Consider the following 24,783-nt stretch of genomic DNA (forward strand, 5'->3'; position numbering starts at 1 on the left):
AAATATATACACTTGTCTATTTTGGCAATACGTCTTATAAATATATACACCTGTCTATTTTGGCAGTATGTCTTATAAATATATACACTTGTCTATATTGGCAATACGTCTTATAAATATATACACCTGTCTATTTTGGTAGTATGTCTTATAAATATATACACTTGTCTATTTTGGCAGTATGTCTTATAAATATATACACTTGTCTATTTTGGCAATACGTCTTATAAATATATACACCTGTCTATTTTGGCAGTATGTCTAATAAATATATACACATGTCTATATTGGCAATACGTCTTATAAATATATACACCTGGCCATTTTGGCAGTATGTCTTATAAATATATACACCTGTCTATTTTGGCAGTATGTCTTATAAATATATACACTTGTCTATTTTGGCAGTATGTCTTATAAATATATACACCTGTCTATTTTGGCAATACGTCTTATAAATATATACACCTGTCTATTTTGGCAGTATGTCTTATAAATATATACACTTGTCTATTTTGGCAATACGTCTTATAAATATATACAACTGGCCATTTTGACAATACGTTTTATAAATATATACAACTGGCCATTTTGACAATACGTCTTATAAATATATACAACTGGCCATTTTGGCAATACGTCTTATAAATATATACACCTGTCTATTTTGGCAGTATGTCTTATAAATATATACACTTGTCTATATTGGCAATACGTCTTATAAATATATACACCTGGCCATTTTGGCAGTATGTCTAATAAATATATACACCTGCCTATTTTGGCAGTATGTCTTATAAATATATACACTTGTCTATTTTGGCAATACGTCTTATAAATATATACAACTGGCCATTTTGGCAGTATGTCTAATAAATATATACACCTGTCTATTTTGGCAGTATGTCTTATAAATATATACACTTGTCTATTTTGGCAATACGTCTTATAAATATATACAACTGGCCATTTTGACAATACGTTTTATAAATATATACACCTGTCCATTTTTGCAATACGTCCCATAAATATATGCACCTGTCTATATTGGTATTACGTCTTATAAATATATACACTTGTCCATTTTGGCAATATGTCTCATAAATATATACACCTGTCCATTTTGGCAATACGTCTTATAAATATATACACTTGTTCATTTTGGCAATGCGTCTTAAAAATATATACACCTGTCCATTTTTTGTAATACGTCCTATAAATATATACACCTGTCCATTTCTTATCTCTGATTATTTAGTTCTCCGTTATTTTTATTATCTTTGTTTCTGGCGAAAATACTACGAAATAGTGCGTGTGAGAACTGTGCAGTTGTTGACGTATTTACTAATTTGCTAAAGAATATCTCCATTATTTGTTGCTGAGTTTGATGCTTTGTAAAAGTTTTTGCTGTTGTTCTTGCTAAGTTTTCAGAGTTCATTTAGCATTGATTTGGGACTAATTATAATATCAAGGTTTTGTGAATTTTGATAAATTAAGCTATTTTTTTTTTTTTAATTTGGTAGAGGGATTTTGATTTTGTGTTCGCCCTACCATCCCTGGAGCAAAGGCCAGGTAAGGGTGCTGAATTACTTTTGTTTGGGCGAATATTGAAATTTGACACTTTGGGCTATTTGTTTCCTCTCTTTAAAGAAGTTCACAATTTCGGACTGACTTATTACTTTCGCATGTAGGTGTTACTTTATGACGTTTTGTTAGCTATTTTTAGTTGTTCTTGCTAAGGTCCGAGAGTTCATTTAGCATTTATTTTGAAGGAAAATGCTGAACGAAAGGAATACATTGAAATTACAATGTTTTCTTTCTAAATTATGGCTAAATAACCCGATCTTTCTTGACAACATTTGCTACATCGCCCTCTTAAGGGCGCACTCGGAGATCGAGGAATACTTCCATTATCTACCTCCGATTAATAATACATAAGATCTTTTACATTTTATTTAGATTCTATAACCTTTTTCTATGAAGCACACACGCACACGCACACGCACACACACGCGCACACACACACACGCACACACACGCGCGCGCGCGCGCACACACACACACACACACACTTTGAATTTTATATATAGACTAGCAGCGCTACCCAAGAAGAATTTTTTAAAAAATTTTAGATATAATTCATTTCGGGCAATGCTGACCAAGAACATACAAACTTTGTGGTTGTTGGTTTTGGAGTTTATTTTTAATTTTAGCTGGACATACAAACATACATACACACAGACAACTGTCCTTTATATAATAGATGATTTATTTATTTCCAGACAGATCCTGCAACCATGACTAAAGATCAAGACCTATGTTACATGGACGAACTGGCTTCTGCCAAACCAGCCGATTGTGTTCCGATACCAGCGACTGACCCTTTATACATCCTTTATACTTCTGGAACTACTGGACTTCCAAAAGTGAGTTTCGAAAATACTTATATTAACACAATTTTCAATACCCAAAATTTGATTTGTATTTTAGATACACTAAGTTTTCCATTCGGAATACACCTTTTAACATATACTTATATCTCAATATGATTCGATATTAAACCAATATTTCCTTGAGGATTAAACCTAAAACCGAATTTCAACTTCATGGAAATGTCTTCTCAATTATTAAATCATTTCTCTCTGATAGATTCATAAGAGTAATGGTTGATGCGCAGAAATCAGAAGCTCACAGTATTAATGTTGGAGTCCCTCAGGGGTCCATCCTGGGCCTAACTCTCTTCCTGATCTACATTAATGATCTTCCAAATCACATCCTTACATCATTCGTAGACATTTATGCTGATGACACTACGATCTCTGGTAGCACATCTAAGACCGTAAACGACCATGTTCTCTCCAATTCTCTCTCTTCTGATCTTGAGCAAGTGGTACAATGGGGGAAGAGGTGGCTTGTTACTTTTAATGCATCAAAAACCAAGCTTTTATCTTTACATCATCAATGCTCTGATCTCCATCTGGCATCAATTGAAATGAATGGCTCTCGTCTTGGTGAGGCCTCATGTTTTGAGAAGTTTCTGGGCTTGACCTTTACTCCTGATCTGAAATGGAACATATTCATTAAATCCGTTGCCAAGGCCACTGGAAAAATGGTGGGATCCTTCTAGCAATCCAGTAGATATCTCACTGCTGATGCAATTCTCTATCTATATAAGAGTCAGGTACGTCCAAGGATGGAATACTGTTGCGACATCTGGGCAGGAGCTGCTAGAAAGGACTTGTCCTGCATTGATAGAGTTCAAAATAGACTTTGTAGCCTCATAGATGTCCTTTTCTCTTCCCTGCAATCTCTATCTCACAGAAGAGATGTTGCAAGTTTGTCCAGGCACTCTTTATATAAATGGGTCAAACAATGGATTTAGCTGTACTGCTGCATTAACACAACCACGTGATCTGTTTCGTATAAAATCTCTTACAATTAAAACGTGTGTTTAAATTGGGTTTATTTTCTTACTTTTTCAAAAACTAACTTTAAAAGTGATTTGACTTTTCAGGCTGTCGTTCGTCCGAGTGCAGGTCATGCTGTTGCTCTCAAATGGGCCATTCAGAATGTGTATGGTATCAAACCAGGTGAGGTAAGTCATTGCCAGAGGAAAAAGCAATTTTAATTATTTTATTTAAAATATAAAAAAAAAACATTTGGCAGTATGACTACTGTATTGCATGCTATGGCATATAGACTATAGATACCCACCCACTGTAAGGATACTTACACGTGTAATTGTGAGACAAACATTGCACAATTCCCAACCATTCCTCTCTTGAATCAGCACTGTTTGATTCCAGTAGCAAGTAGAAGTCTAAGACAATTGAAAAGAATGCCGGGATAAGCAGAGAGCACATACAGCACGTGATATTCCCAAATGATCACCCATGTAAATACTGACCAGATACAACGATGCTTAACTTTGGTGATCTGATGCCATAATATAAGTGCTGTATAACATTAATTACAGTATCCTGTACCTCTACAAGGCCACCATTCGCCCATGCATGGAGTATTGTTGCCACATCTGGGCTGGTGCATCTACTACTAGTCTCTCTCTCTCTTGAATAGGATCAAAAAAAGAGTTTTCAATCTAATCTGTCCCACTTTGTCAACTAAGCTCCAACCTCTGTCCCATCACTGCAGTGTTGCATCACTGTGCCTGTTTTACAAATATTTTAATGGAATGTGCCCTGATGAACTTGTTGCCCTTGTGCCCCCTCGATTTATATATCACCAACAAACGCATTTAGAAACAAAATCTCACCCCTTCACTAAATTCCAGAAAGCTTTCTATTCTAATAGTCTCTTCCCTCAAACAACTAGACTTTAGAATTTCCTTCTTTCTTGCTACCTGCTTCCCTGACTGTACTGATATGCAGAAGTTTAAATGTAATGTAAACCAACATCTTGTTAATATTTCCTTGGCATGGTCCCAAATAGTAGCCTCTTACATCCAAGTGGTGATATGCCTTGTTTGGGGTGAACGTGAGTAAAAATAAATTTTTTAAATTAACCTTTTTTCTAAAACAAAATCTTCTACATGTGAATGGTTATTGTCAACCAGGGCTGCTGTGATTAGGGACTATATCTGTAAGGAGCTATTTTAAATAGGGATTCTAAGTAGGGATTTTGGTAGCAAGACGTTTGCTTACATTGCATTTAAGTTTCTGCATGTTAGTGCAGCCAGGCGAAACGGGGAGCAGGGATGGAATTCCAAAGGCAAGTGGTCCAAGAAAAGAAGCTATTAGAGTAGAAAGTCTTTCAGCAATTGCAGACCTCTACAATGAAGCTTTGTTGGGTGCATTAAGAACACATTCCATGGAAGTACTTGTAAACCAAGCACACGGATGCAACACTGCATCGATGTGACAGGGACTGAAACTTAATAGACAATGTGAGACCTGTTAGGTTACGGACTCTTTTTTATTACCTATCCAAGAGGATGACACTAAGGGTTGTTGCACCGTCGGGTTAGGGTTAGGGTTATGTCGTGAATGGATGAGTGCTGACTTATATAGAGATATAAGATACTGGCAAGTATAAGAAGTTTACTAACCTGGCACAGCGAGCCCAACTTCTTTACAGCAAACTTGTCAGAATCTTCTATGTATTTATCCCAACTCATGTTGCCAGTGAATGTTTGACTCTCAGGAAAGATATGATGGCAAATCAACAGAGATTAGACCATTCCTGTAATGATTTGGTTCCTGTTGATTGCGGTGGGATGTTACTTCTGTGCAGTCTTTGCTTTCTCTCTTTGAGAAGGGGTTAGTTTATTGCTAATCGCCTGAGGCGCCCTTATCGGGGAATGCCGATGGAGCTTCCCTGACTTCTCAATCCCACTTTCCGATCCTTGTGTCGCAGTTCTTGCAGTGGGGGCAAACTAAATACCTTTATAATTGTTAAAGAAAAGGAGTTCTGTCTTGATAGCATTATATACTATGCATGTCCCTTTTTTCTACTGGAGGTCGTTTTCTAAAGATGCAGTCATTGCCTTGCGTATCTGTGTTCAGTTTATCCATATGTCAGGAATAGAGCATGACGTCATCAGCAAATATACCCATCTCGGACGTTAGTGAATCAGGTGAAAAGATTAGGAATAATTGTTGTGGTGGCACACATTCATTTGCATATGTGAATAGTAATTACACATAAATAGGAAGACTCAGTTAGTCTGAGTGTGTGTTCACCAGAAGCCACCGAAGGCCGCCAAGAGCAGATATGTTTCTCTAGCAAAGACTCTCTTATTTGACACCATTATGTATATATCCTGTAAATATACCTTTTCCTAATACACATCTTAATTGATCTACCTTTGTTTGTTGGGTCGTAAACTGCATTGCTTTCTACGTTACTTGTTTCAACCTGCAAACTTAACAATAATGAAGGTCTGTATATTAATCTCTGCGGCATACTTGCATAATTGTGATATTTAGTTGTATGGACATCGAGAACGACCTGGATCTTTCCTTTTAGCTAAGAAGGATCTGATTATATTTAATATTCATCTAATGATAACATTCAAATCAATTTTCCTGGAAAGACCTTCATGCCAGACCTCATTAAAAGCCTTCGATATGTCAAATACTACCGCCCTAGCTTCACCTGCCTTATCCAGTGTTTGATATATGCATTCATTGACTATTAAGAAATCTATGTAAAGACGTTTGCAAAGAGTGATAGGAGGCTATTGAGGTGATAATTTTATGGATCAGTTCTTTCTCCGGATTTCTTAAAAACTGGTATCACAGAGGCAATTTTTCAATTATCAGGAAAGCAAGATTCAGCAAGAAATTTGTTATAGAGCTTGGAAAAAACAAGGGCTAGCTCAGCAGAGCATTTCTTTATTAATATAGCAGGAATAAGATCTGGTCCACATGATTTGGATATCTCAAGTTTTTTTCTAATGTCCAGAATATCGGAAGGAGTGATCAGATCTTCTAATGCGATTTCCATCTCTAGTGGGAAATGGGGGGGGGTATGGAGTTCAACATGGAGTTTAAAGCAAACCACCAAGCAAGCCAGCCAGCCTTATCTGTTGCTGTACAAATGATATTATGGTGGTTAGATAGTAGAAGAATTGTTGATTGCATTGGTATGTTCTCCATACCATGTATTAATTTTTCTAGAAATCATGGGTTCTGAATTTCTGCAACTCGGTGGTTTTTTTGGTCGTTTCAGTATATCGACTGTCAGCTGTGGCTATTACACTCTCACAGTGGTTTTGTGATGTCATGAATTTTTGTCTATTTGTAACTGAGTTATGGCAGTTGAAACATGGAAATTCTTGCTGCGTATGTGCAATAGCATCTGCATAGATCCAAGTGAATCATTGGAAAAGAGCAGGGTTTACTTTGGAATTGCTACATTCGTCAGGTGTGAGCTTGATGAAAATGTTTCTGTGAAACAAACTAGATTCGATCTTGGCACAACCAGGTTTTCAGTCCGCGTTATTATCTACAGAGAGGAATGATGAAATTGTCACCCTAAAAAAGACGATATAATTCCATCTCTGTTTAATGAAAAACGTCTTTTGCTGCAGACCATCTGCTAGTTAACCAGTTGTGTACAAATCCTAAGAGCGATAGGAGCCTTCTATCATGTCTGAAAGTGACACGATGTTCAACGAGCGAGATTAGAGATGCGCCACTGTACAACTCATGCTCTCTCATGATCCAAGTTCTGACAACAGGACCATTGCCAACACCTTCCAAATGCATCGCTGGATTGCCATGAAAAACAGGGACGTGCCCAGGGTGATGAAAACAAAGTTTCTGGCCATGGTTATGGTCTTTGGTGTGGTTTCAAGTGAGGGCCACATCATGCCACCTCACATCTTCGAAATCGATTTGAATGTCAACACCAAAGTGTACCTGGATGTGTTGAAGAGTGTGACGATCCTCTGATGAAATCAGGTGGCAGTTGGCAGGCCCTGGATGTGGCAGCAGGACTCGGCGCCGGCCCACAAGTCCAAAGAGACCCAGGATTGGTTTCAGAAGAAGCGCTATGACTGTACCCTTCTCTAACTGCCCCCTCTTCCCCCTGGACTACTTAGTTTGGTCATATGTCAAGAACATCACCAACATGCTATTCCACAACACCAAAACCAGCCTGATCGCTGCCATCTGCCGAGTATTTGCCAAGCTCCCACCAGCATTTGTGGAAAAGGCATGCTTCCAATTCTGGATCCATATGAAGGTGGTGATTGAGGCTGAAGGTGGCTACATTGAATAGATGTCAGCTCTACTACATAATCAAGTTACTTGAATTGATCTTTTCAATAAAAGTTTTAAAATAAAGCAGTACTGTTGTTTCGTTAGGATGACACTTTTATTGTCCCACCCTGTACTTAACCAGTGCCAGTTTTTATGCAACACTCGTTTTAATAAATTATGTCTTTTTAATCTTTTGACAGGTTTGGTGGGGAGCTTCTGACTTGGGTTGGGTTGTTGGCCATTCATTTATTGCATATGGACCTTTGCTCAATGCGAACACATCCATTCTTTTTGAGGTAAGACATTATTTCATTCTGAAAAGCTTTGTTAATGGAGTTTTCAAAGGGCAACAAGTTATGTGTTTCTTAAATATGTATTTTTTTTTCTGCATTTCCATATTATTTCATGTTCGGATTTCAATAATAATACATACTGATAATAAGCTAATAATGTTACCGTATATATATATATATATATATATATATATATATATATATATATATATATATATATATATATATATATGTATATATATGTATATATATATATATATATAGAGAGAGAGAGAGAGAGAGAGAGAGGAGCAAACAGTTAATAAAACATGTTCAAAAACACTTTGAAAAAGAGTTAAAAACATATTTAATCTGAAAAGGAAACACTTGATAAGTGGATAGTCCTTAATCCATGGAGTTTCGAAGAAATACTCTCCTTCTCATCAGAGGGTAGGAATTAGCAAAATGCGGGATCGGATTTTGCATACAAAAGTATTTGATGAAACAACAAGTAAGTCAAAGATCTTACTTGATAACAAAAAGTGGAGCAGAGGGTATATGGTGAAGAAAAAGGTGATTACACGTGAATGGATAGTCTGGTGAAAGGTAAATAATCCAATGACGGTATAATCCAAAAATATAACTTCAATTTATATATATATATATATTGGATAGGTTATAAAAAAGAGTCCGTAACCTAACAGGTCTCACATTTATATATGTATATATATATATGTTACCGTAAATGTTTGCTGTCCTGTTTATTATTTATTTATTACTATTATTTAATCGTTTACTTTTACTTTTTTTTCTTTTTACTTTTACGGGTACTAAGCATCTGTGTTTTTATCGCCATTCTTACATATACGGGCGTGGGGGTGTATGTGTATGCTCTTACGTATCTTATACAATATATCAATACTGAGTTGTGGAGACGTCCTCTACTTTGCTCTTCTGATGAGACCCAGCAGGGAACTCATGATACATAAAGAAATGGGTGTGAAAATTGGATAATATCGATAAACACTAGCAATAAAAAAATGAGCAATTTAAAACGCTTTTTTTCAAGATTTCATTTGTAAAAAAAAAACCTGTGGAATGAAAATAATTCTCTAAATACTTGACGAATTTACTTTCAATTTTATGTACTGTGGCATCCTCAAAAACAGTTAATGGCATCAGGACTCATAATCATGAAAAGAAACGTCACACATAATCATTTGAGGCACTTTACAGACTCTCAAGTGTGACGCCTGTAAAGAACACAGAAGGGCCATCAAGTTACATCACAGCTTCTCGTTAATAATTAACGTATGAATCTAATATCTTGAAGAAAAAAAATTCTTGCAAAAAATTAAAAGAATGGGACTTTTTATACAAATTGAAAAGATTTTTAATATGTTCCCATGCGGACATGTTGCCAGATCAAAGGTTAAGTGTCTAGGATGAGGAAGAAGTTGGGTGTTAAAAAAGGGAAATCCATACGACTACTATATGTCTAAAAGATCATTTATGAAACATAAAAACAAACAAACATATAGGCACTTCTGCAGAATTGGGACGAGATTTTGTAGTCAATAAATGGAGTTTTCAGATAAAAAGAAACAATGGTTTCAACTGATTTTTTTTGTCAATTCTAATAAATTACAATGGTAGCTTCCAAATTATGCAGTCGAAATTACTCGAGTATTACTGAATTATTTAACAAAACTTTAATCATGGTAGCAGGTGAAAAATCTCGGCCATTTTGTTTAAATCAAAACGGAAAATTACCTCCCTTTTGCACTCTCCTGTGTTTTACGATCGTTTTCATCAAGTTCTATTTTTTTATTTTTTTTAATAAATAATTTTTTATACCTAATCGATTTTCATAATTTTTTGGATGTAATCATCTTAAACATACGAACAATACATAGACGCCATTGTTTTCGTGTGAAATTCAGTTTTACGATTTCCGAAATCTCGTCCCAATAGTGTAGAAGCGCCAACATATATTTACTATGAAGTTAATGCAAAAGTTTTTTGCCGGTTTGTAGAAAGGGCATTTTAAATGATTGTAATTTATTTTATGCATATTGTTAATACTTAAAAATATCACCATGATTAATTTATATCTTTTTTTTTTTTTTTTTCAAATTATTAAAGCGTCATTCATATTTTTTCTGTAATATTCTAATCCATGGTGATCCGAGAACGACATTATTTAGTCAAAACAAATGGAGTCATCTTCCATCATGATAATGCTCGTACTCACAGAGCAATACTGACAAAAGATCGCCTAAAGGAATTTGGTTGGGTAATCTTGCCCCATCCTCCATATTCTCCTGAACTAGCTCCATCATAGTATCGCGTATTTCGAGGGTTACAGAACCATTTAGATTGCTTTAAGTTAATATTACGAGAGGAGAGTAAACACGAGTCAGATCCATATTTCACCTCAAAACCTAAAGAATTTTACAAACGGGGCGTTTATAAGCTCCTTGACAAAGAAAATCAAATTATAGGGAGCAAAGGTTGTTATTGTTATGAATAGAGATATTAAAAAACAATTTTTCATTTTCAAGATGAAATTTTAAATCGGCAAAAAAGTTTTGCAAAGAATTAATGAATTGGAAACTAAGTTGGAATAAACTTGTGTTTATTATCTTATTTTTATTATTTTGAAACTTGCTTTGTCATTTTGTGGTGTTAAAATTTTTGTTCATTTTTCTAAGCGGCAGTTCTTTTATATTTTAGGGGAAACCAGTCGGAACACCGGATGTGGGAACATATTTCAGAGTTATTAAAGAGCACGATGTTGTCACCATGTTTATAGCTCCTACAGCTCTCCGTGCTATTATAAGGGAGGTAAGAATTAATTTTGTTTAAATCAAAAACTCGCCTACAGTGCTGCAAGGCCTAATCGATCACATTTTTGTTTCATTGTACAGATTTGCAGCTGATCATAGAAATAAATTTCATTATAAACTTTATTATAAGACCAAGTGTAATTTCAGCACCATGATTTAAATAAATAATTAAAAAATTTAGTAAGAATAATCCATAAATATAATAGTAATAATGATAATATGCAGACTCTGTGGACAAAGAGACGAGATAATAAACTACATAATAAGCATATGCAGCAAAAGAATATAAAAATAGACACGATCAAGACAGGAAGGCAGTACGCTAGGAATTATACAAACAATTGCATCTTGAATACCCAGACGAACAGTACAAGCACAATCTCGCAGCAATCACAAAATCCTATGAGACATTGATGTACAAACCGATAAACTCATCCAAACAAGAAGATTGGATGTCATCAAAGTTAACAAGAAAAAAAGTTTTGTAGAATTTGCCATTCCAGCAGACCATAGAGTGAATATGAAAGAGATGGAAATGCAGAACAAATACAGAGAGCTGAAAGGGATACAGAAGATAAAGAAAATCTAGATAACACCAATAATCATAGGAGCACTAGGAAGAATCCTGAACAACTTTGAAAAAAAGAATGGTAAAGATTGGAATTAGCTGAGAAGATACAACAGATAACAATAATGAAAATGACTGAAATATTAAGGAAAACCCTTGAATGCAGAAACTAATACACATGAGCTACTGGCACTAGCCGGACAAATAGAAACTGCTACAGAAGTAAAACACAAAGAAACACCACACGGAATCAAGAAAACTGAAACTGCATAATTGTAAGTTCCCCCCCCCTCAAAAAAAGTGCCGGTATCAACCGATATCACACCAAATAATTGAGGACAGTCAAGGATGATGAAAAGAGCAAGGAAAGATAGCACTAGCCAGATCTCCACTGGACGAGTGTAAAGAGAACTGGGACCTTGGGGAGGTTTATTGCCACCCAAATTTCCAGTCAAGACCAATGGTCGCTACTAATAAAAAAAATCAATGGTAGACAGATGTTGCAATAACACAAATTAATTTGCAAAAGTTATCAAAAGTTGTGGAGAGTTCTGGAAATCTGGGGAGACTTGTTGTCACTCAGACTCCAGGAATACTACAGAGAAATCTTTGATGATGGCCTGTGTGATAACTCCTAGAATAAAAGTAATGATATTGTTAACTTACTCCACAATAGCTCTGCTTGATTTTAAAGCTCAATCATTGAGCTTGGAATACCTTGAAGTATTTATGTGTTGAATGTCATAGTTTTATTACATTTCAAGTAGATTATTACTTATTGTATATTTATGCTCTACTAAAGTTTATACTTCTGACTATTTATGAAGTATGTCTTGCATGTGTTTCTTTGAATAGTGGAAGCCCACCAAACAACTCATTAGAGACAAATATATGTTCCTTAAAAAATAGTTGAAAAAATTTGTTGATGAAAGGAAATAAAGATATTTAAAGTTTGCAAAAACATAACAATAAAAAAACACTACCTTATTGCAGTATTTATAGGCACTCTATCTATCTGTTTGTCTGTCTGTTTGCCTCTCTCTCCCTCTCTCTCTCTCTCTCTCTCTCTCTCTCTCTCTCTCTCTCTATATATATATATATATATATATATATATATATATATATATATATATATATTTAAAAAAGGCTTCCTTCAGTCTTGACAGACCATGGATACACACTGTAAGGGTGCCTGCGCGTGAAATTTGTGTGGCAAGAGTTGCACAATCTCCAACCACACTTCTCCTGAGTCAACATTGTTGCATACCAGTGGCAAGTTGAGGTACAAGACGACTGGAAACAATGCCGAGATAAGCGGAGAGCACATACAGTGCCTAGAATTCCCAAATGGTCACCCATCTGGTACTAGCCAGGCTCAACGTTGCTTAACTTCGGTGATCTGATGAGAACCGGTGTGTCAACGTGATTATGCCGTATTATATATATATATATACACACAGGGTGAAATGATAAATTTGTCACCCTAAAGAAAACAACAACTACAACTTTATTTTAAAACTTTTATTGAAAAAATCAATTCAGATAACTTGATTATGTAGTAGTGTTGACATCTATTCAATGTAGCCGCCTTCAGCCTCAATATGGATCCATAACTTGGAGCATGCCTTTTCCACAAGTGCCAGTGGGAGCTCAGCAAATACTCAGCAAGTGGCAGCGATCAGGCTGGCTTTGGTGTTATGGGAGGTCATGTTGGTGAAGTTTGCGATGTATGACCAAATGAAGTAGGGTTCAGATTGGGGGAGTAGGGGAGCCAGTGAGAGATAGGTACAAGGTCGTAGCACTCCTTCTGAAGCTAAGCCTTGGTCTCTTTGGACTTGTGGGCCTGCACTGAGTTCTGCTGCCACACCCAGGGTCTACCAGCGGCCACCTGATTGCACCAGGGAACCACCACACTCTTTAGCACATCCAGGTACACTTTGCTATTAACTTTCAAGCCGACTTCAAGGATGTGAGGTGGCATGATGTGGCCCTCACTTGAAACTACACCAAAGACCATAACTGTGGCCAAAAACATTGTTGAGCTTTTCCCTCAAGCGCTGAACCATCTGGATTTACATTTTGAGGGTGCTGGCAATGGTCCTGTTGTCATACCTTGGATTGGTAGAGAGCATGTTGTACAGTGGCACATTTCCAATCTCGCTCATTGAACAGTGTATCATTTTCAGATATGATAGAAGGTTCCTATCACTCTTGCGATTTGAACACAACTGGCCAACTAGTAGATGGTCTGCAACAAAAAAAGGAAACCAGTCTTCATCAAACGGAAATGGAATCATGTAATCTTGTAATCTTTTCTAGGGCGATAATTTTATTGTTGCACCAATATATATATATATATATATATATATATATATATATATATAGTAATTTATAAAATATATATGGCGATTAAGCTACACTGAATATTCATCCAACTATAGGATTCGTCAGGCTTATGCGCGAATTCTGTCGTTGCTTCTTGTTTTTATATATGTTGAGGATTTCTAGTCGGCCAATCAGCTTTCTAGTATCCACCGCGCCCCTTCCTACCAGCCAATGGGCATGCATTTTATCAAACAAAGGATCTGTTTTAGAACTAGGTTAGTGGGTTTAGGTGGTCGTTCTTTTTTTTTTTTTTTTTTTTTTTATATATACATATAAATATACCTATGTGCACACAACAATGCACATACATATACATATATACATATATATATATGTATATATATATATATACATACACATAGCTATATGTATGTGATCGTATATGTATATTCATGTTTATTTAATTTATTTATTTGTTTTTTTTTTCCTATTGTTATTGTTAGTTTTAAACTATTTTGTATCGCTATCCTAGAGTAAGTTTTATTTTGTGAACACAGTTGTTTGCTATTTCCCGCCTACAGTTTAATAGATTTTGAGGTTCTTTAAAGTACAGGATAGAAAATTTTTCATGGAGGCATAATTTACATGGGTCGTCTAAATGTCTGCATGTGGTAGCTTGTCTCATTATTTTCCATTCGACTACCGGCGAATGTCCGCTTTCTTTGAGTTCCCAGTATTTATTCGCTAGTGTTGTTTTTATACGGTGTTTTTTATTTTTGAATGTGCTTTTATATATATATTTCTGTGAAAATATATTTCCTTATAATATATACCAATCCTTATTTAAGAAGCTCAATGTAATTACAGAGCAATATAGTGAATAAATGGCAAAAAATTATATTCCAAAGTTCATGATACTGACCATCTTGTAATTTATTCTTTTAATTCTGTTGACATTTACAGTTAAGGGCATAATAGATTCACTGATTGATATAATAATTAAGTGATTGATTTTGCGCTAATGAAACAGATACTGTCAAGAATTGTAAATATCAACTGAATTTAAGGAATAAACTATAAGATGATCAGCATCATGAACTTTAGAATATAGTCTTTTGTCATTTATATATATATATATATATATATATATATATATATATATATATATATATATATATATATATATATATATATATATGCGTTTATGTATCTTGAAATATCTTCTTTTTTTTTTTTTTCAGGATCCTACCGGTGAAACTGTTAAGAAGTATTTACCACTTGATAAGTAAGTGTTCATTATATAAAACTTGACCATCAGGTGTTGAAGAGAGCAAACCTCAATTTTTATTTTAGATTATTAAAACGTTATTCATATTTTTTCCGCCATATTTGCACCCATGTTAACTCGAAAACGACATTCTTTAGTCAACAGAAATGGAGCCATCTTCCATCATGATAATGCTTATATATCCCACTACTGACCAAAGATCTAGGAGAATTTGGTTGGAAAATGTTGTCTCATCCTGCATATTCTCCTGGCCTAACTCCCTCAGATCATCACTTATTTTAAGTTGCAGAAAGCAAAGGTTGTTATTGTTATGAATAAGGATTTAAAAAAAAAAACAGTTTTTCATTTTTAAGATAAAAATTCAAATCGGAAAAATCTGATAAAGATAAACACTTTGGAATATATTGCGGAACAATTTGAGTGTTTCGAAACCTTTGAGTGAATATTCTTCACCACAGTTGATTTTTTTTTCACCTGTCCTGACAATTACTTTGTTAGTTGTTTGACATAGGTAATCCGTTCTTCGCGAAAATCTAACTAAAGTTATGGGTGCTTAGAAGAAATTAATTTTTCAGAATAAGCTAACATTAATCTATTGGGTTGTGGGATAATATTTTTTTTTTACTCACATTCACCCCAAACAAAGCACATTGCCATTGAAGCATAAGAGGCTAGGGATCATACACATGGGGAGATCCTAGGTGGGGAGATGTACAGCATGTTTCAATTAAGTTCGTAAAAAATAATTGGGATTTGTTCGTTTTTAGAAGTCCTTCCTATTGTATTTGTTCTAGTTAGACGACCATCTTCATCCTGGTTACCATATCGATAACACCTTGACCGATGCAACTTCCAACCCTTCTCAGGTGCAGCTTCTTCAATCCTGGGAATCTTTATGGAGCCTTTATTAACACTCGGTTTTAAGTTACCTATGGCTGAACAATTAAAAGTGTTCGCTAAATAAAAATTTTCTGTAGGTTAAAAGGTTCAATTCTTACTATTGTAACAGAGCGTGGATGTGTGTACGGCGGCTATGTGCAAAGTGACGTCATGGTGAGGAAGAAAAGAAAAAGATATAAAAAGAAGAACGTGTGCGCAGATAGAGGATCACGTTCACGTCCGAGACGTGGGTGAAGTCACGTGAGGCCAGAGAATGAGGAATAAAGGTCTTTTTTTAAAACCAGAAACAGCAAGTTGAATTTCTTTCCTATTCCTTGTCATTGTTTCCTTTGTGACTGAGTCTACAACACATTAGGTCCCTACGTTACACTACCTGCAGTAATATTATCTAAGAATAACATCAAATTAACATGTTTATTTGGTCATGGCTGATGGAATGAGAATAATCTCTTGTTGTACAGGGTGGAACGATAAAATTATCGTCCTAGAAAAGATAACATGATTTCATTTCCGTTTGATGAAAACCGGTTTCCTTTTATTTTTTGTTGCAGACCATCTACTAGCTGGTCAGTTGTGTATAAATCACAAGAACGATAGAAGCCTTCTATCATGTCTGAAAGTGACACAATGTTCACCGAGCGAGATCAAAGATGCGCCACTGTACAACTCATGCTTTCTACTGATCCAAGTTATGAAATCAGGACCATTGCCAGCATCCTCAAAATGCAATACCAGATGATTCAATGCTTGAGGGCACAGCTCAATGAAGTCTCAGGCCACGGTTATGGTCTTTGATGTGTTTTCAAGTGAGGGTCACATCATGCTACCTTACGAAGTTGGCTTGAAAATCAACAGCAAAACGTACTTGGATGTGCTGAAGGGTGTGGTGATTCCCTGGTGCAATCAGGTGGCTGCTAGCAGACCCTGGGTGTGACAGCAGGATACGGCGCCAGCCCACAAGTCCAAAGAGACCCAGGCTTTGTACCCTTCTCTCACTGGCCCTCCTCCTTCCCCGACTTACACCCACTGAACTACTTTGTTTGGCCATACATTAAGAACATCACCAACATGACCTCCCACAACACCAAAGCCAGCCTGATTGCCGAGTATTCGCCAAGCCCTCACTGGTACTTGTGGAAAAGACATGTTCCCAGTTCCGGACTCGTATCGAGATGGTGATTGAGGCTGAAAACGGTTACATGGAATAGATGTCTACTCTACTACATAAATAATGTACCTGAATTTATTTTTTTTAATAAAAATTTAAAAATAAATCTGTAGTGTTGCTTTCTTTAGAATGACACTTTTATTGTTCCATCCTGTAGATTAAACAAAGGGTTCAGTTCATAATTCCGTATCAGTTCCAGAGTTTCAGTTTTCAATTCGTGAGTGTTTCAAAATCTTGCTCTTTGAATAAAAATGGTGCCTCGCCGTTGGTTGAGAATCCATTGGGTCTGGCAATTCTTTAATCAGTTAACATAGATTTTCATGAATAATTTTGATTCCATCGTTATTTATCAAACTCAACATGTCGTTCAGATTAAAATCTCCAATTTTTTTAAAGTTCAAAATATCACTTTTTCCTGATTATTTTACAAAAAAATATTTATTTGATATTAAAGAAAACGTTATAATTTGTTAAGAAGTTTTATCTCCAATATTGTGTAGGATATTTTAAATTTTGGCTTTTTCTTCACTATTTTATGAAATATGTCTATAATTCTGTTATTATTGGTGAAAATGTTATAATTAAGCATTCTTAAACAGTTTAGATTTCAAACGTTTTATTGCCTTCAATTTTTTAATTTTTAGGTATTTTTTGATGATCTTACATAGAAATATATTTGATAATACCTATTAAAGAAAACGTTATAATCAAATATTTTTAAGCTGTTGAGGGTAACACTGCAGTATATGTGATACAACCCTTCATTAAACAAAATGTCAATTTACAGGTTTCTCCCAGTTAAGTCAGAGAAAACCAAAAGCTAAACACACCGACTTTCTCCATTATTCATTGAAAGTACAATATTAATTGACCAATCTGTACCACCGTCTTATCAAATGTAGAAGTTCAAATTATGTTATTAACTTGTAGAGATATGATGTAAAAGACATTATTTTCAAAGGAGATTGAATTTTTTTTTGTTTTAAAGTAACAAATAATTGGAACTATAAATTACACGTATAAAGAGTAATTATTTCAAAGTAAATTTCTAATTAAATATTTGTTCCTAACTTTTTCAAAGACATTGTCTCATGCTGATTACAATTTCCACATATTTTAAATGTTCTCATAAAATTTAATTCAAATAAAATGTCGGTTTATTTGATTTGCATTAAAAATGGACAATAAATTGAAAATAACAATGACGCCAAATTTGTTGGCAAATTGAGGGCGTCGATAATCATGTCACATTTTGTCTTGCAATTTTTAAAGCTTACTCTACACTAATTAATCACCTGAATATCGTGTTTACTTTATGGGCCTAATCGTACTTCAAATATGTTGTTTTAACATTAGTTTTATATTAAAAATAAAATGCCATGTAAGCATGAGTGGGGAAATCATAAACAACCAAAAAGAAAGAAAGAAAATGAGATAAAGGGAAGCTAAACCAATTCTAAGTTTAACCTGCTCACTATTTACAGGCTTGTAAAACCTGAAAATAAGCAAATCAATCTCTAAGTGGAAGTGGGAACTAGTAGGAGATAAAAGAAAAATAGGGATAGAGAATGAACAATTGTAATCTCCAAAATAAAATTGTTTTGTTTTAATAAAGTACTTTATACCTATATATTATCACATATATGTGTGTGTGTGTGTGTGTGTGTGCAAAATCAAGACTTCAAGACAAGGTGTTGATGGCAACAAAAAGTGTATTTCATTTTACGTTATAATTGTTTCAATGTCCAGTTCGACAATTTCAAGCATTATATCGTTTGAATCAACCATTTTTTGCTTAAAACCTATTGGTATATGAAAATTTACTGAATTACACGAACTCAGTATATTACATATAAGTCTCTCTCTCTCTCTCTCTCTCTCTCTCTTTCTCTCTCTCTCTCTCTCTCTCCCTCTCTCTCTCTCTCTCTATATATATATATATATATATTATCCAGTTTGATTACTTAAGTGCTGTGAATATTCTGAACTCATTACTCAACGAGACTAAAATAAAAATACTGATTTTTTACTTTCGCTGAAGGTGAAAAAGTCGGTCATGATAGTTTGGGAGATAAACAAGTTCTTTACATCAGACTTTAATTATAATGCATCCAGCGGTTCCTACATTACGATTTAATCTGTAAGTTATTACATAAATCCCTAAATAAATCCATATATTTTTATAAACGTATAAAATGCAGTTCGAAGTGATATACATATATTATTCTAACTATTCTTTTCAAATATTTTCCTCGCAATTTATTGAAAATCGTGAGACAGATAAAGATTTATATTTCTTTTAAAACAAAATCGATTTGTATTGACTTTTTGTTAGTGTACAAAATGCTATTTGATTTTTTAATTTTATTTTACTAAGAAGTCACCACTTATCAAGAACTGGAAGCCACTCGAGGAATAAGGGTTAATGATTGTACGGTAGTCAATGGTACAATATCGTAGTAATTGTTAGTAGTAGAAATTTGGTAAATTGGATTACTTAAGAGGACGGCTCATCAAGAACTTGTTTACATTGGACTTGAAGATAATCATAAACAATTGAAAATAGTCAATAGCCTCTTGGCCTTGATAATGTGGTGATGCTATGTAAAAAAAAAAAAAAAAAAAAGATTGACATGCAAAATAAAAAAAATGGTGTAGGAACAGAATAGTTAACAACACCCTCTCCCATGTTAAGAATGAGTTTCTAAATAATATTACTATTCAGAAAACCATTCTTAACATGGGGAGAGAGACTTTTTAAAAACTATTCTGTGCCTTTCTTTTGTCAAAGAATGTTCATATTTTTTATTCTAATTATGAAGATTTGCTCGACTATTAGATTGATTTGAAAAACCAAGATAATCGTAATACTACTAATAAAAATAATGACAAATGTGCAGATTAACACCATCCCCCTGCAAAATAACTATAGATTCGAATTTATAAGTAACTAGCCTGGGTGCCCGGTGTTGCCCAGGTGTTTGGAGGTGTGTTGAGTAAAAAAAAAATAGTAGTAGGCAGGCAGACTCGAACCCGTACCGCAAAGGATGAAGAGAACGCAAAAAAAAAAAAAAACGTGATGTCTTGGTTGTTGCGCCCATCGCCAAACCGGAAGTGACGTATGTTTGAATTAAGGCTAGACAATCGAAAAGAGGGTATGACTTTCGAAAATATCGGCGTAAAAAGCGACGCCTCCCTGTAAAAAAGTGCTTAGTTGAGGGTGAAGGAATTAATGTTTTTAGCCAATTTTTCGATATTTGTCATCCGAAGGGTCGAGCTTCAAAATGATACCAATCTTGTGAAAATCCGTCGACTCTGTCGAAAATAAGTTTTAAGCATACATACATACATACATACATACATACATACATACATTTTAAACAGACAGGTGAGATTTATATTATAGACTACATGTAAACACTTTGAAAACATTTGTGGAAAGAAAAAATATGGGAATTTATAGTAACTAAACAAATATTTAACAAATAAATGTTATCAAAGGCGAGACTCTTCTACCTACCTGGATAAGTTTTTTTTTTTTTTTGTGTTTTAATGTATTTTAAAATTTTTATTCGATTAAAAAAATAAGTAGTGCTGAGTTGGTAAGTCAAACCAATAACAACATGGCCGCCAAAAACATGCCGTCTTTGGAGTGCCAGTAATGGCTCAAAGTTCTAAAAATGAACAAAATATTGATAGAAATTCACTCAATAATTGTCACCGTGACATTTATTGGGTGAATTTCTCTCAGTATCTTGTTTTATTTTCATGATTTAAGCGATTATTGAGACTTTCCAGTTGAAAGTCTGGTCAATCATCTTGTCATTCTAACTTACCAATTCGGCACTACTTGTGTTTCTAATTAAATAGACGCTTTAAAATATGTTAAACCACACAAAACTAATCTAGGTAGATAAAAGAGTAACTCATCTTGCCTTTGGTAATATTTATTTATTGGTTATATATTTGTTTTTGTTTTTTTTACCACTATTTCGTTTTGTTGTATATACTGCAAAATTCCCAAAATTATTTAAGAATTTCGGGGGGGGGGGGTCGGTTTCATATATAAAATTAACATCAAATGATCATCATTCATGATTCTACGCATGAGCATAAAAAAGGCCAAATTTGGCTTCAAAGAGGCCAATCTGGCAAGCCTCGGAAAAGCCAAATTTCCTAAACAAGTTGCCGGCCTCGATTGTTGGACATTTAGTCTAATAAAAAATGTTGAAAAAATAATAAAAATTAAATTTTTTTCAGGTTTTATTTTCAGCCTTAGGGTTTAATAATGTGTTTTATATAAAAATAAATAATTTTTATAAATTTTTGTCTGTCAAATAATTTACGATCCTGAAATACACATTTGCCAACTTACATATTAAAAGTGGGTTTCGTTAAATGGGTTTGTATTACTGTACACATAGATTCGAAAAAGTTGTCAAAAAACAAATATATAACAAATAAATGTCATGTAAGGCAAGATAAGTTACTTTTCTACCTAACTGGATAATTTTTTAGTGTTTTTATTTAATGTAACATGTTTATTCAGCTCGAAAAACATACAGTGTTTATCGATAAATTTAGAAAATTTAAAATGGCGTCAGACTCTTTGATAAACATGGTAAGTGTGGGAAAATGAGTTGAAAATAAAAAATGTACAAAATACTGCTAGAAACTCGTTCAATATATGTTACCATGATATAGGCTGACATATATTCGGTTGATAAATGTCGGCACGTTACTTACGGAAAAACAGTTAATTAAACTGCAGAAGCACTTGTTAAGCTATATAAGTTCTATAATTGAATACCCCCCCCCCAAAAAAAAAAAAAAAATGAACGCAAAACATAAAATATATTTTTTTAAAACCGGTCGTGAAAACTTACTGTCAGCATGAAATGAGATGAAAACATTTTTTTTTTTTAATTTTATTTTATGAGAATATTTCTTGTGATTTATAATGTTCGCCATTTATGCGCCTTGTAAAATGTCACGTGACTATCGCTTATGAGTAGCGTAAATGAAGTCAGCGAAATGGCGTCTGTGCGCATGCTCAATCAACTGACTTACGCCATTATAGCTGATTTTACAAAGAAAATAATCCCTTGGAAAAATATTAATATCTCTGAAACTATTACTTTCCGACGGATACGGTTTTCAGATTCTTTTTCAGCACCCCGAAATCTACAATAGTAATACATTTTTTTCTACTAGTTTGAGTTCACGTTTTTTCTAAAATAATACCCAAAGTTTTAACGAGGGTTTTACAAAACATAAGCACCAAACATTTTTATGTTTTTCGTTGGGGGGGGGCAATTATAGAACTTGTTTGACTTAACAGGTGCTTCTACAGTTTAATTAACCATTTTTCCGTAAGTAACGCGCTGACATTTAACGATTAGAACACCATTTAAGATTTTTAGGAGATTTTACTGTTTTCTGTTTACATTGCGAGAGGAGGCGGGCGTATTGGGGCGCACGCAACAACGCCCTCCTCGCCTCCTCTCCCAACATAAAAAAATTGTTAATAATCGTTTTGGTAAAAAAAAAAAAAAAAAAAAGTCTACTGATATCAGCCCGCTACCACGAATTTGGAATCGGAGCATGTGAGCGAGAAAATACGAAAGTAGTTCAGGAAGACGTCTCTTACAGGAGAACTCAAAACTAAATTGTTTGTATAAATTGAGATTACACTTGCAATTCATTTGTATAAAACGTTTATTCGTAAGCCGACACAACCAGTTCTGTTATTTTTATTCTTTCAAAGTATCTTTTTTGAGTGCTTCAACTTGTAAGGGGGGCAGAAGTTTAAGTAAAATTAAGTCTCTTTGCCCCCCAAAAAAATAATAATAATAATAAAAGAATGAAACAAAACGACACCTTCTTCTGATTTAAATGCACCATATTTATTATTTAACAAAAACAACAAGGTCAATGAACAAAGGTTCGATCGATGAAAGTTCCTTCGAAGTCATTATGATTAAAATGTTAGATGAAAGTCCTTCGTGGAATCAAGGAGTTTAGAAGGTTAAGGTCCTGTGTGAAAATAATGAGATTATTTTAAAGTTTGTATTTTATCTGGCGAAGTTTGCCTTACTTAAAAACGTCCCATGAGGAAAGTAATTTGTGCCAACTACGTCCGCCAGAAATATGTCCATTTTACTTTTGTTGTTGCGAGAAAAGTTTGTGGGCGTATTTGAAATTGTGCCGTTGCTGGAAGAACTTATTTTTGTGCAAAATGTGGGGGGAAATTGAAATGAATAAAGGTTCGTTTATTTGCGCACGATCGCATGTGTGTGAGTGACTGACTGTACTAACTAAAAATCACATTTTGTAAAACCATTTTGATATACTTACGTGCCATGCTGAAATAAGTAAAATAAATAGAAATTCGAAAAAAAAAAATGATCCGCTAGGAGTTTAATTGCAAATAAAAATCAGTTTTATCATAAATTGCATTTTTTCGTATTAATTGCTTAAATGAATTTTTAATTGCTTAAATGAAAGAATAACTTATCTCCCCTGCTTTACTTCTGGTATCTTCGCTCTTATCAATGATGAATTGAAAAAATACAATGAAGCCGATATTTATTTTAATATATTGGTTATTTTTACTTGTTTCAGCATGATACGGAATTTATCAAAGTGTTTTTACTTCAAATGCACATTTCAATCGTGACTTATAGTAAAAAAGCACCCTTTTTATTTTTAGATTCAGGGCAATGTTTGTGGCTGGGGAACATTGCGATAAATACACAATGCAATGGACAAAGGATCTCCTCCAAAAACCAGTTATTGACCATTGGTGGCAGACAGGTGAGATTTCCATATAGTTTGTTTTTTTGTTTTGTTTTTTTCTTTTTTGGTGTTTTTTTTTTTTGTAATTGTTTACGTACGTTCGAAGTATGTGATCATACAACAGTTTCCCCACTTTTTTACACAATCCTTTGCATTCTTCTTGTAGTATAACGGCCTCAATCTATGGTAAAAATCTTGATATTCGTTCAGTGCATTATTTTTAACAAATATACAAGAACCGATAATGACTTAGACTCAATATAATGTTTAGAAGTGTATACAAAATATGATTGTAAAAGAAGAAACTACTCACAAAAGCGACAGTGCACCTGTTTGACATGTCGAATGCAGTATTGTGGAAAAAAAAAAGGGCCAAAGAAGCTGGATTTTTTCTATGTGACATTAATTGGCATACGAGAGGAATAGCTGCTTTAAGAGGGACGAATTAGGGAGGAAAGGTAGTTGAATGTTTGACAGCCGAGAGAAAACATCGGAGCTGAAATTTGTTGGTATGAATTACCCCATTATTGAAGTGGAGTCCTATCAGTTTTTTTTTTTTTTTTTTTTTTTTTTGTATGAATAAAGTTTTGGGTGTTTTGGAAATATCTAAACACTATCTAAAACGTAATTAATATAAATTATGTAATTACGTAATTGTATAAATAAAGTTTTGGATAATATATAAAGGTTTGTATGAATTAAGCCTTGAATAGTGTTTAGATATTTGAATTAATTAAGTTTTGAGTAGTGTTTAGGTATTTATGAATTAAGTTTTAGATAATGTTTAGATATTTGTATAAATTAAGGTTAGAATAGTGTTTAGATATTTTTATGAATTTTTCTTTGGATAGTGCTTAAATATTTGTATTGATTAAGATTTAGATAGTGTTT

General features: G+C 34.1%; 1 protein-coding gene and 1 pseudogene across 1 annotated transcript in view; one reads left to right on the forward strand and one right to left on the reverse strand.

The window, feature by feature from the left end:
* LOC145293297 (acyl-CoA synthetase short-chain family member 3, mitochondrial-like) overlaps positions 1-24,783 on the forward strand; it is a 127,219-nt gene that overhangs the window by 63,544 nt on the left and 38,892 nt on the right. The window contains exons 5-10 of the mRNA XM_080139927.1: positions 2,283-2,426; positions 3,515-3,595; positions 7,925-8,020; positions 10,733-10,843; positions 14,980-15,023; positions 23,807-23,910. Coding sequence (XP_079996053.1) covers positions 2,283-2,426; positions 3,515-3,595; positions 7,925-8,020; positions 10,733-10,843; positions 14,980-15,023; positions 23,807-23,910 — 580 coding nt within the window. The remainder of the gene's footprint in view (positions 1-2,282; positions 2,427-3,514; positions 3,596-7,924; positions 8,021-10,732; positions 10,844-14,979; positions 15,024-23,806; positions 23,911-24,783) is intronic.
* LOC145293434 (5S ribosomal RNA) lies at positions 12,736-12,852 on the reverse strand (annotated as a pseudogene).

The sequence above is a fragment of the Euprymna scolopes genome, chromosome 14 (assembly GCF_053919585.1).
Source record: "Euprymna scolopes isolate OS-2025 chromosome 14, ASM5391958v1, whole genome shotgun sequence".
In the NCBI taxonomy this organism is placed as follows: Eukaryota; Metazoa; Mollusca; class Cephalopoda; order Sepiida; family Sepiolidae; genus Euprymna; species Euprymna scolopes.